Below are 14233 nucleotides of genomic sequence, written 5' to 3' on the forward strand. Positions count from 1 at the left end.
ACCCATTGTCCAAAGGCAATGTGATATGGATGAACTGGTCAGGCAAATTTGCGTACGCTTTTCCACCTCTCCCACTAATTCCATTAGTGGTGTGAAAGCTACAACAGCATTCCCTCACGCTGATCCTAGTAGCTCCAACATGGGCCAGACAACCGTGGTACACCACGCTGCTGGAACTCTCGGTAGTACCACACCAAAAGCTACACCTCTCACCATGCCTCCTAACTCAGAACCATGGAGAGATCAGGCACCCGGACCCAGCTCAGCTCAACCTTGCGATCTGGCTCCGGAGATCCTAGAATTCGGATACCTTAACCTTCCCCCTGACTGTATGAACGTCATCAGAGAAGCTAGACGCCCTACTACTAGAGCCTGCTACGCTGCAAAGTGGAAAAGATTTGTTGTTTATTGCCATAACAATACTCTCAACCCTCTAGACGTATCTATACAGCACATCATATGCTACTTACTCCATCTACAAAGGTGTAACCTAGCATATACATCCATTCGGCTACACCTCGCAGCAATTGCCGCTTACCTACAAAACAGACAGCATCTATCACTTTTCAGAGTGCCTGCCATTAAAGCCTTCATGGAAGGCCTCAAACGAATAATTCCCCCCCGAGTACCACCCTCACCTGTGTGGAACTTAAATATAGTTCTCACAAGGCTAATGGGACCGCCTTTCGAACCATTGCATAAATGTGAACTGCAATTTCTCATATGGAAAACAGCTTTCCTTGTAGCCATCACTTCCCTTAGAAGGGTCAGTGAGATACAAGCACTTACTATACAAGAACCTTTTCTCCAAATGCACCCAAACAAAGTTGTCCTCCGTACCAACCCAAAATTCCTACCCAAAGTCATTTCCCCCTTTCATCTAAACCAATCGGTAGAATTACAGTTTTTTTTCTCGCAACCTCAAACTGTTGCAGAAAGGGCTCTACACACATTGGATGTTAAAAGGGCCTTACTTTACTATATCCAGAGAACACATCCTTTCAGAAAGACAAAACAACTGTTTGTCTCTTTCTCTCCACCACATAAAGGCAACCCCATCTCTAAATCAGGGATAGCTAGGTGGATTGTAAAATGCATACAGATTTGCTACCACAAGGCAAAACGCACGCTATCTGTTCCCCCTAAAGCCCACTCTACACGAAAGATAGGGGCTTCTATGGCTTTTCTAGGGAACATCCCATTAGATGATATCTGCAAAGCAGCTACATGGTCAACACCGCACACTTTCACTAAACATTACTGTGTAGATGTGCAAACCAAGCAACAAGCCAGTGTGGGCCAGGCTGTACTAAAAACACTTTTTCAAACCACTGCAACAGATACCGGTGGTCGCCGCTAGGGTTGGGAACTGCTATATAGTCTATGCAAAAGTGTGTAATCTGCAGCTCATATGCCTCGAACGGAATATGCTACTTACCAGTATGCATCTGTTCTTGACATGTAGAGCTGCAGATCTACACACGCCCACCCGCCTCCCCGGCTACCTGTATCTGTTCCAGTCTATCTTATTTAGATATAACACACATGGGTTTCTTCACTATTATTACTACGCTCCATCTTTCCCTGTTGGCGAAAAACAATCTGAGGATGGAACCGAAGCCCATGCGCAATACGGACCAAGGGAGGAGTCACCGACCTCGTGACTTCCAAAGACTTTCCAAGAGGAAAAAGAAACTGCAAACATCCGGGCCCAACACCAGATGGCGATCTATGCAAAAGTGTGTAGATCTGCAGCTCTACATGCCAAGAACAGATGCATACTGGTAAGTAGCATATTCCTTTGGTGTCACTACCAGGAGTGGTACTAGGGATCAGTATTATGCTCCTGACGAAAAACCTTGGGGTAATTGCTTGAAACATGTTGACCGTGAGATACACACACATAGAAGTGTGCCTCTCCTTTCCCCGTTTTTAACAATACCAGCAAGAGGATTGAATAAATATTTAGTTCCTACTACTTAACCAGGTATTTTTTAATCCTAAAGTAGACCCTCCCACTCTTATATCATCTATTGCTTTTTAGTATTCAACTTATAAAGTGATCCCACACTTATGGATGAACTGGTCAGGGATATTTGTCTACGCATTTCCTCCACTACCTCTGATTTAGTGAGGAAGTTTAGACAAATGTCCTTGATGTTCATTGCAATGCTATGTAGATTTTTATAGTGTGCTAATCACCCTTGAAGGTATCCTTGTGCTTGCCGGTGGGTAGGCGGGGGCTTGCCTGGAGTTAATTGAAGAGTAATTTTTCAGCTTCTTGGTGAATTTGAAGAGCGATGCAGTGGACCTGCTGTGTTGTGGGAGATCATTCCAAGCAGTAGGAGTGATGTGTGAGACGGCTCAACCTCCCGCTCTGTACTTAAGTATGCGGAGAATGTGCACAAGTGAGAGACCAGGTGCATGGAGAGTTGGTGCAAGCGGATGTGCATGTTGAGGTAAGCAGGGCCTATGTTGTGTAAACCCTTGTAGGTGTGTATGAGGGGTTTGATGTGAGTGCATTTGTGTACGGGGGTGTCAGTGGAGTTCCTTGAGGTGTGGAGTGGTGTGGACACATTGAGGGAGGTTTGGATGAGTCTTGCTGCTGTGTTCTGGATGGTTTGGAGTCTGTTCAGGTGCTATTTGTTGAATCCCGCGTAGAGTGCATTGCCATAGTCCTGTCTGCTTGTTATGAGGGCTTGTATGACTGTTTTCTAGTAGCCACTTAAAGAGTTTTCTCAGCATCTTCAGCAGGTGGCGGTAACTGTGGTGACTCCCTGGGGACTTTGACGCCTTATGGCACAACAGACAAGATAAGACTAGAGGTGGGGGAGTGGCCATCCTCTACAACAAACGGCTACGGGTAGTTAAGACAGCGGCAGGGAGCATCGAAAACGCGGACATTTTAGGACATCCTCCTGCCTCGTACTCTTGGTGGTGTACCGCCCCACGCAATCGACCCCCAGGTTCAATGAATCATTCTCAGAGATTGTCAGTGATCTCTGCTCACTTTATCAACGACTCCTTGTAGTTGACGATTTCAATTATCACTGGGATAAAGCTCCTAGAGAGCCGCTTGTCAGCCAATTTGAGATAGCTATGAGCTCGATGGGGCTCCATCAATTGGTAGACGCCCCAACCCATATCAAGGGCCACATACTTGATCTCATTTGGACTTCCCAGCCTCGGGCCAGTCTAACAGACATCAGCCCTTGTGTCTGGTCTGACCACTGGCTGATCAGTTGTTGGGTCCCACTGGGCAGCCAACTCGCAACCACCCCTTGAGTGGAGAATGGTGCGAAGCTGGAACAAAATTGAGGCAGACAATCTTGTGGGCACCTTACTCAGGCTTCCCCCTAAAGAATTCACGATAGGTAACCTTGACCAGGGCTGTGAGGCCCTTGCCGACACTCTTAGAAGAGCTATAGATCACGTGGCGCCAGCGCAAAGGGATAAAGTTAGAGACAAGGGCAAAGGAGCCCCCTTGTTCAATGAGGACCTGAGGGGAGGGTAGCAAAATCTGAGAGGCGGTGGCGGAAGTCCGATTACTAAGTCGAGCTTGAAACTTACAAACTCCTGTTAACCTCATATAAAAAAGCCATTATGACTAGAAAGGCTGAATATTATGAGGCAAGAATTGCAGACGCTGTAAAAAACAGAAAGCGACCTTAAGAATTTTAGAAGAACTCAGACAGAAGTCAGAGTTGAAACCTACAGACACGCCGATGGACTGCAACATATTCCAGACCTTCTTTCTGCAAAAGGTCAGGGACATCCTGGCTGAGATTGACAGCACTCTGATCAACCAGGGTCCCTTAGACCAGAACCCTGTCCCCCTTATTCTCGGCAAACAGCTCTCCTCCCTCCCTAATTTAGATCTGGCCTCCTTGTCACTTCTGATGAGTCGGGTCAAATCGGGCTCTCCAGCAGACCACTGCCCCCATGGGTCTTTTGCATGGCCCTCCCCGGACTAGAAAGGCAGATTCTTGCCTTGCTAAACCACTCTCTGGAGACAGGTTATATACCCTCCGGCCTAAAGGAAGCCAGGGTTATCCCCCTGCTGAGGAAACCAGGGGCAGATGTCACCATTCACAAGAACTATAGGCCATTCTCCAAGCTTCCCTTCTTGGCGAAAGTTGTGGAGCAACATGTCCTAAAAACACTTATGTCCTTCCTGTAGGAACCGCAGTTACTCCAGGTACGGCAGGCTGTCTTCAGGGCCCACCAGAGCACTGAGCTGGTGATGTCGTCTGTACTCGACGAGCTCAGAGTCCTGGCAGACAATAAAACACTGAGCACCCTGGTTCTGTTAGATCTATCAGCGGCGTTCGATACGGTCAATCATGCACAGCTCTTGGCCCGTATCACTGACCTGAGCATTTGCGGGTTGGCACATCAGTGGCTTGAGTCCTTTCTGTCAGGAGGGTCCCAGAGGGTCCAGTCAGGCGAGCAGGTGTCGGACAGAGGCACACTCAATTGCGGTGTCCCCCAGGGCTCAGCACTATCCCCGCTTCTCTTTAACATATATCTCCATCCATTGATAGCTGCTCTAGTGCGTATGGACTGCCAAGTTTTTAACTACGCGCATGATACACAACTTATCCTCCAGATTGACAACTCCCCTCAGGCCCATTCACAGGTTCAAAACATACTGAGATTTGCAGTGAACTGGATGGCAGTTAATTCACAAAAAGTTAACCCCGATAAAACAGAGGTCCTTGTCATCCCCTCGAAAATCAATCCCTGGAGCGATCTTTTTGGGCCCCGAGAGTTCAGCACTACCCCAATGCCAGTAACGGTCGTAAAAAGCATGGGCATCAAGATTGATGCTGATCTTTCCATGGCTAATCAAGTTGCTACCGTGGTTGGAACCTGCACTGGCCTACTGAGACAGCTGCGGAAACTCGCCCCCCTCCTCTCAACTGCAGCGCTACAGATGATTGTGTCAGTCACAATCGTGTCCAGACTAGACTTTGGGAATGCCTTATACATCGGCCTCCCTGAGAAGCTCATCAGCAAACTACAGGTGACTATGAATGATGTAGCTAAGTTGATCTTCAGGCTTCCCAGAAGAACTATTGCCACCCCCTTGCTGTGCAGGTCACACTGGCCCATTAAGCAGAGAGCATAGTCTAAAGGCCTCTGCATTGCCCATAAAGCCATCTACGGCCAGGCCCCAGTCTACATTAAGGAACACCTTAGGAACTATGTGCCGGACCGTACAATCCGTTCATCCAAGGCCTGCCTCTTGACCTTTCCACAATTCAAAACAGTATCCAAGGGTGGCAGAGATTTCTCTGTCCTACTCCCACAGCTCTGGAATCAACTGTCTGATTACCTCCGCAAGGAATCCGCACTCCTCCCTTTCAGGAAACATCTCAAAACGTTCCTGTTTAGGGAGGCCTTGGCCACAGTCTAATCCTCTGCCGTGTGTGATACTGGTAACTGCCGGTGGTTGCGGCCACTCTCTCCAAGCGCTAAGAGATCTGTTGGTGATTACGCGCTATAGAAGTAACAGTTAACATAACATAACATGACTTGCCCTGTCATGTACAATTTTTCGTCCTGGAAGATTCCCAGGTTTTGGCATGGACGGTAGGGGTTGGGGCAGGTCAGAGGTCTTCAGAGATCCAGGTGGAGTCCCACGCGGAGATTTTGCTTCCGAAGATCATCACTTCGGTTTGGTCCGTGTTGAGCTTGAGGCAGTTGGACCTCATCCACGTAGCTACTGCGGTCATGCAGGTGTTGAAGTTGGTCTTGGTCGCAGGAGTCTTGTCTGAATGGGAGAGTATGAGTTGGGTGTCTGCGTAGGATTGGATGTTGATGTTGTAGGATCTGATGATGTCAGCCAGTGGTGGCATGTAGATGTTGGGCCTAGAGATGAGCCTTGTGGTACTCTACAGATGAGATTTCTGGCTTACCATGTGTAGGGTGTCATGCTGACTTGCTGTGTTTTTTTTTTATTAGGAAGGAACAGATCCAAAAAGAGCGTTGTCATTCTACATAAATCACACAAGAGAGTTCCGGGTGGACAATCTGCTCTTTGTAGGGGATGTTGGCATTAAGACAGAGACATCAGTGCAGAAACAGACCATCTCACGATGGATAGTGCTGTACATAAAGATCTGCAACACATTGGCCAAAAAGCAACCCCCTGAGGACATTCGTCCTCATTATACCCGACTTAAGGCTTTAACCACTGTTGGCTTGCGAAGGCCCTGTCCTGGACATCTGTCAGGCAGCAACGTTAACAAACCTTCATAAAGCATTACTGTCTAGATGGTCAGGTCCATCATGACTGACACTTTTTCTGTTCAGTCCTGCAGGACTCTTTAGTTTGATTTGTTTTGCAGACCCACTTCTGGGGAGGTATTGCTTGGGTATCTATTCTAAGGTAACAAATCTGTGACTAGAAGTATTGTTAGATGAACAAGTTAATTACGTCTGATAATGCCTCATTTGGTAGAGACTCCTTCTAGCTGAACATCCTCCCCGCTCTAAAAATTGATTCAGTATGGTCACCGTCCTGAAGACCTTATCAATCCACACCAGTATGTCCGCATTCTTCATTACTTTGCACTTCTGGCATGAAAAGAAACCTGAGTTAGCATGCTGGGGTTGGTGCCTATATAGGCACAGCGCATGTCACTTCCGACGCGGATGACACTGACGTGGACCAGAACAATGCCACCTACCAGCACACAGGGGTCCTGCCCGAAATTTTCCAGATCCAGTCTGATGCCTGGGGAATATCCTAAGGTAAGGAATTATCATCTAGATAGTCTCTACCAGATGAGGCATTACCGAAGTTAATTAACTTGTTCTTTTATCCATGTGGAGTCCTTTTTGGTCTAAGTAAAATGATATCTGATTGGCAAATCGAATAGAGCATTTTAACAGATAAATGTTATTCTTTTCTTTCTTGATCAGATGGTATTGATAAGAATGTGGTAAAAGATGTGCGCCCTCAAAATGCTCCATCATTATTTCTCACAGAGCTAGGAACCTGCTTGATGAAAGAACCGGTAAGCTATAGTCAATGCATAAATGGCTGATATGAGACCCTTTATTTAATATTACATTTAATGTTTTTTTGGGAGTGGGGCAATCTCCTCCTTTTTACTATTTACTACTAACCATTCTTTACCACCTTCACCTTTAAACCATAAAATTAGCTTTACCACTGCCAACCCATAAACCCTAAAATTACCCTTACAGTCCCATAACTCTAAAATTACCCTTACCACCCTTTACCAATACCCTCCCCCAAACCCTATATTTACCCTTGCCACCCTTTACCACTGCCACGAATAGACCCTGATATTACCCTTAACCTCCCTTTACCACTACCCACTCCAAAAGCCTAAATTTTGCTTTACCATTATTTGTAATATATATACATACTTATACGTTTCTTAAACCTACATACTATGCATGGTAAAGACATGACTAGTAAAGACATCTGCGTGATAAAGGCTTTGTGGTAAAGGCATTGCATGGTAAAGGCATCTGACAGACTTTTGTTTGTTTTCAAATATTTTTATTTGGGAAATTACAAATAATTACCTAAACATCAGTATGAGAAATGTAGTGCTTAAAAGTCACACAGCTTTGCTATATTGTTTTCATGCATATGTACGTTTCTGTTCTGTTGGAGCTTCAGTCATGTACATTTAGGGTTTCCAATAAGGCATGGTCTTCCTCTGCCTCTTGCGGAAGCCAACTATTGATCCCCGCAAAGACCACTATGATTCTTTAGCAATGGTTGAGTTCAGTGTGGCTCCTGTGACTTTGGCTTCAACTTCATCAGCCAGGGGTGCTATAAGTGCTGAACTCTCATTTCAGGTAGACCAAACCAAGTACAGCTTTGGCATCAAGAAAGATACCATCAGCACATGATCCTAGACCAGTTCCAGAGCCATCAACTTTAGTCCCTTCCAAGTAGCCAATGTTACACCATATACTGAAGAAATAATACAGTAGACGAATGTCCAAGCTGTCACGTTTAAATGCTGTTAAAGTTATTTAACAGATTAAAGACCATTAAGTCCATCATCTTGACTTTAAGCGTTTATTTGCTGTCATTCACTTTTTTTTACTATTAGATCCACATGATTACTTAAGTTAGACACAAGTGGATACTTGCAAATTAGTGCATGTTATACCAATACATGTCACACAAAACATAAATGAACAACAAAACATAAATCAGCATTGTGGTTTGACAGGGCAACGAAAATTGCAAACAATAAACAGTCGTTGTGTACATTTAAAAAACAGTCTGAATTTGCAATACATCCCCAAAAAATGGGGATCAAAGCACAGATACACGCACCAATCTAAACATCTCTATAGTTTTAGCCACAAAACAAGTTGCAAAAGAGCCTGGGACACAATCCCCTAGGTCCCAAAAACAGAGAAACCTCTTTCCGGATCAGAATACTGTGTGAGCACGGGAGCACATTATCATCGATACAGGCCTAATTTTCACGCAAATACAGTTATACAGTGTTGTGGACAAATGTCCTTTTAAACATGTTCCGGTAGCAATTATGGGAAATGTATACTTGAATATACAGAAAAATTATACATTGTGAGCCCTGAAGAAGTCCGATTGTGGACGAAACGCGTTGGCGGTTGCAAAATAAAGTTTATATGTGAGTAAAAGATGAGATTCCGAACCAACAGAACATATCGACTCCTTTTTGAGCAAACAATTGTACTGTAGATGTACCTGATTGTGGATTGCTTGTATTCAATACTTACAAGTGTGCTGAGCTATCCTTTGTCTATGAATTTGCAATACAATAGCAGCAACTGGAAAATCTTTAGCAGTCAGATTATCTGAAATATTCAAGGTGCTGCTGCACACGGGGAAAAGCGGTTATGCCTAGTAGATAAAGATTTTTACTACATTCCTACTGAGGCAAACTTAATTAAATGCAGGGATCCCCGAGTTGTATAGTGTTGACGCGTTTCCATTCTTAAAGTAATTTAAGGGATTCTCTTCAGGGCGTAGACTGGATTATCTGATAGTGAGATAGGCATAAATCCCTAGGGTGCAGTGTGAGAAAGTGCCATCTTTCTTGCATGGTATGCCCCCACTTTTTGCTGAATTGCTGATGTACTTTGACTGAGTATGCCCTGGGCTCCTGCCAATCAGGTACCCAGTGCCTGTGTTCCTTCCCTAAAACTGCTTTAAAGCCTAAACCCAATTGGCATCTCTGACCACAGGTCAGCCCCTGGTAAATGGTACCATAGGTACCCAGGGCACTGTGACCAGAGAAGACCCCTAAGGGCTGCAGCACTTATTGTGCCATCCTTAGAGGCCCTGCACCCTGACACACACACTGCCTTCGCAGGCTGAGTGTCTCGGTGCAGAACAAAACAGAGTCGACATGGCACACATCCCTGTGTGCCATGCCCACAAACACACTGCCCTGGCATTCCTCAGTCACCCCTCTAGCTGGGTGCACTATGCCAGTGGTGTGGGTACAGGGGCATGAGCCCTGTACCCCTACAGTACCCAGGTCCATTCCTGGGCATTGTAATTGCAGTGCTGCCATTAAGAGTATATGGTGCTGGGAGGTCGTCATCACGAACTCCACAGCACTATGATGGCTACACTGACTTAGAGTTGCTCCCTGAACCTAACCCACAATCCACGTCCTGTCTGAGAGGCTGCCTAGGCTGCCAACCAGCAGACATGTTGCTGGACCCCTGGGTAGAGAGCCATCCACTCTCCTGGGCCTGCAACAATGCACATCCCCGGGCGAGGTGCTAGGTTTCCTACCCCAGGGTAAGCAGGGGAAGCTTCAAAGGCATATCACCTTTGTGAGCTTCTCCAGGCCAGTTGCTGTACTCAGCAACAGGCCCCCACCGGTTCTAACCCCCACTCTGGCAGGAAGACTGGCGGGAAAGCCCAAGTGAGGAAAGGGGGGTCTGCCAGCCTCTGCCAACCCCTCTCCTCAGGTGGGGGAGGCGAGGTGAAGCACAACTCTGGGCTCTCGCCATCTTGAGGATGGGGAGCCCTGCCCAATCAGGATTAGGCTCCTGCCCCCCTCCCACTGGAGAGTGGCAGGATAGGGGGTGTACCCACCCCAGGGAAGGGACCTATTTGTCCCTGACCTCTACCTACTTGTAACGCCCCTAAATTTAGTATTTAGGGGCACCCTGAACCTTCCTTCCTTGGATCCCGAATCCGAAACAAGCAAGAAAAGCAAGAAGAAAGAAGACCTGCTGTGCAGCTGCTAAGAAGAGGACGACACCAACTGACTTGGCCCCAGTCCTACAGGCCTGTCGACCCTCGAACCTGCTTCTGCTAAAACCCAGCGTCTCCAGTGGTCAGCAACCTCGAAAACCCTGGAGGACCTGACTGCCTTGTGACTCTAAAAGACTGGGACTCCCACGAGCAGTGGTTCTGCTCAAAGCAAGTAACAAACCCCTGGTGCCAGCCAGGAACCGCGACTCCTGCACACTCTGCACCCGCCAAATCCGGCCTGTGACTGAGTGAACAAAGACCCCGAGGACGTCCCCCCGTTGATTGTGACCAAGAATCCAGCACCCAAGGACCCTCCTCGACGCTCCAGACGACGCCTGCAGCCTCAGAACCAGGGACCCCTGCAACCGCGACCAGCAGAGGGTAAGAATTCCCGACGCCGAAAGGCACACCGGCGCCCTGCGGCCCCCTGTGCCCAACTCCTGGGTGCCTACCTAACCTACAGCTTCCCAACTTACCTCTCGAAGTGGTGGTCGCACCTGAACAATCTCCGTCCCGAGCTTGCAGCCTTTGTTCATCTGGTAGCTTCTCCATTGAAATACATTGAGCTCCCGACGGCTCAAAAGCGCCCTGCACCCAGCCGCCTGAGTGCCCCTGGGAGTGCAACCTCTATACTATTTTTCTTCCCCCCTTGCCCTGAGTGAGTGACCAGGAGCCCAGCTCCCACAGCCGCGTGGTCTGCCTGCTAGCAGACACCAACCAAAGGCCCCCTGCCCTCCATAGGCTAACATTGGGCCTAACTCTGTCTGCACCCGGCTGCTCCTGTGCCGCTGAGGGTGTAACAACTGTACCTACCTGACCCGGGAGACCCCTGAGTCTATGTCCAGAACCTTAACTCTGCCAGGCGAGTACTTACCTGAAAGCCGAAAACCTACATTTTCTCCATAGGGTAACATTGACTGGTTTCAGTGTCGAGTTTTGAAACTTTAAAATATTCACTAAAAATCAGCCGATCAACGAAAACGAAATTACTCACCTGTTATCAGGAGAGATCCCAGTGCTGGATCTTTGTGCCCAGCACTGACCCTGAAAAGTAATTACAACCGTGCTTACCGATAACTTGATTTTCCTCCATAGGATAACATTGCCTGGTTTTTGCCAGAAATTCTTGTCGATTTTTGAAACATACAAATATTCCTTAAAAATCGCCTGTGTAACAAAAACGATTTCTTTCAACTGTTTACAGGAAATGCACCAGGGTTGAATCCAGGATCCAACCCTGATTAAGAAAATCACACGCAAAGTAATTGAAATTACTTTTACTTAAAAATCCCCATTGAGCTCAATGTTATAATTGTGTTTGAATTGTGTTGCCTGTTGCAACAACTGTAACTATTGCATTTAAAAGTCTACTGCTCATTGAAAGTATACAACTACAGCATTTTTTTCTGAGATAGTATTTTGATACCTGTTGGTTCTAAAATAAAACAACCATATATTTTTATATACAAACCAATTGGCCTAGAGTTCAGTTCTTGAGTGTGTGAGACCATTTGCTGACTGAGTGGGTACAACAAATGCTTTACATTGTCCTCTGATACTGGCTAACTGCTCGACCAAGCTACCACTTTAGAGAGTAAGGTTATATCTAACTTTAGCCTCTGCCAAACCTCTGGGGACTGTGGACTCTGTGCACATTGAATCTTACTTTGGTGCAGTATATACAGAGCCACTTTCTTACATGCGGTCCCAGTGAGCCAAGGAAACTTGCATGGAAGCTCAGTTTTTAAAATCTTGTGAGACAAGCCTGATGGGACCTTGTTGTTAGTTTTACGAGCTGCTGGCATAACAAGTTATCACGCTCAACGCATACAACTCGTCTTTGAAATGAAACATCATTTACTTGCCAGCAGCTCATAAAACTAACAACAAAGTCTTATTAGGCTTGTCTCACAAGATTTTAAAGACTGAGGGAGGAGAACATGGCGGCTGCAAGATAAGCGGCCGCTTGCCGCACTGGAGGACTCGCCTGCCTGGATGCGTTTGGACTACGGAGTATGGAGTATATCGTAGCATGCGATTAGGAAAATCCATGGCAGTGCTTATGATATCACGCTATCATACTATCTAACCTCAGAAGTGTAGATAGAGGTGAACTTACTAGTGGATATGCACAGTGTTCCTCCAAGAGATTTGCCGCGCTGTCTTGCTGCAGCACTGGAGCTAGGTAAGAGCGGGGGGGCTGGCGTGCGCTGGCGGATCTACATCGGAGGACAGCGGGCCGTTTCCTGGCTCACAACCGGCAGAGTCAGCACCTGTTGGCAGGCGCAAGCTTCCAAACTGGACGAAGAGGCAGCCTCACAACGCGCCGCTGCCGCTGAGGGGAGTTCTGTTTCAGAGCTCGGAGAGGCGGCGGCGGAGACAGCGGAGATAGTCTTTGAGGAGCAACGGCAACAACAACGGTTACAAGGTGACCTGGGGCTTCTTTCAGGGGGAGACCCTGCAGATCTCTGTACTCTGCCATACTGCCTTAGAAGAAAGGGCAGGAGCAAGGGTAAGGGGATTGGGCAGTTGGAGGTTGTAAGGGAGAAAATTGAGGTAAGCAATCTCGGTAACTTTGCCAAAACTAGCAGAAAAAAAACAATAGCAGTAAAAAGCAAACTACAAACTAAAAAAGTAATTAATGAATGCAAAGATTTAAAAAACACCACAAAAGGGGCCTTTACTAACGCATTGACATTCGAAGGGGAGTCAGCAATAAAACTGGATAAGAAAACCGAGGAGAGCATCCCCCCTCGTCATACAGATAAGAGAAAAGGTCTAAAAGATCCAAAAGGCTCCAACAGAAAGGGTTTTTCTTTGGCTCCTAAAGTTAAAGTGACTCCTTCATTAAGATCGTACTTTAAGGTTTTACCTCAAGTTCTAGATATAGCAGGACAGGGTGAAGTACTTAGACTTTCTAATTTGCAGCCAAACCTTTCCTCCAACATGGCAGCCGAAAGTCCTCAGTTAGGGGTACTAGCTCCCGCCCCAGTCCAGACTCCTATTACTCTGGAGCTTCAACCAAACCCACAACCACAGCAACAATTACAGTTTCAATTACAAAGCATCCTACAAGGTGTTCAGAAACCAGAGGCCTTAATATCCCCTAAAGACAGTGAGAGCTTAACTTCAGAAGCTCTACCTGGAGGAGGGAGAAAGGAAGTCGAAGCGGTTTGTGGGCCAGAAATATATACAGGAGGTGAGACAGGAGCAGTAGTTAGCGATAACCCCCTCTCAGGCATTGGGCTGGAGTCCTTGTTCCTCACTATGGCATCCGACATTAAAAAGGGATTTGCAAAATCGGAAGCAAACCAGGGGGATATCAGGCTCTTCTGCGAAAACTTGGAGAAAAAGTTGGATACTTTGAACTCCAGGACAGGAGTTCTAGAAAATTCAGTAGAAGAGCTCAAGTCAGAACTGGGGACTGCAAAAGATGACATTACTCAACTCAAAAAAGAAGAAATTTTACTTAGAGACCGAGTGGAGTCACTAGAAAACTTCTCTAGACACAATAACTTGCGCATTTTGAAGGTGCCGGAGGGCAAAGAGGGAGAGGATTTAAAATCCTTTATTATAGCTCTCATTAAAGAAGTGGTGCTGACGGAGATATCAGAGGAGAAGCTGAGGCAAGACATTCAGAGGGTACATAGAGACCCCTACAGAAAAAACCCAAATCGATCAAAGCCTAGGAAAATCTTGATTAACTTTCTTACATTTGAGATTAAGGAGAAAATCCTATTGGCGGCCCTTAAGTTAAAATCTTTGAAATCAAGAGACTTCATTTTCGAGATTAGGTCTGACCTCTCCCGAGTTACCTTGGATCGACAGTGGGAACTGGGGAGAAGAATGGAAGATTTTAAAAAATTGGGAGCGGTGGTTCAACTTAAGTTCCCGGCCCAATTGAGGATCATGTTGAACAACAAAATGCACAATGTAAGAACAGTACAGGAGGCGGATGACCTATTGGACAGT

General features: G+C 46.5%; 1 protein-coding gene across 1 annotated transcript in view; it reads left to right on the forward strand.

The window, feature by feature from the left end:
* Positions 1-14233, forward strand: part of LOC146816481 (exportin-5-like) — a 1583592-nt gene that overhangs the window by 1206532 nt on the left and 362827 nt on the right. Inside the window, 1 exon segment of the mRNA XM_085610325.1 lies at positions 6931-7025. Coding sequence (XP_085466451.1) covers positions 6931-7025 — 95 coding nt within the window.

This window comes from Triturus cristatus, chromosome 6 (genome assembly GCF_964204655.1).
Source record: "Triturus cristatus chromosome 6, aTriCri1.1, whole genome shotgun sequence".
In the NCBI taxonomy this organism is placed as follows: Eukaryota; Metazoa; Chordata; class Amphibia; order Caudata; family Salamandridae; genus Triturus; species Triturus cristatus.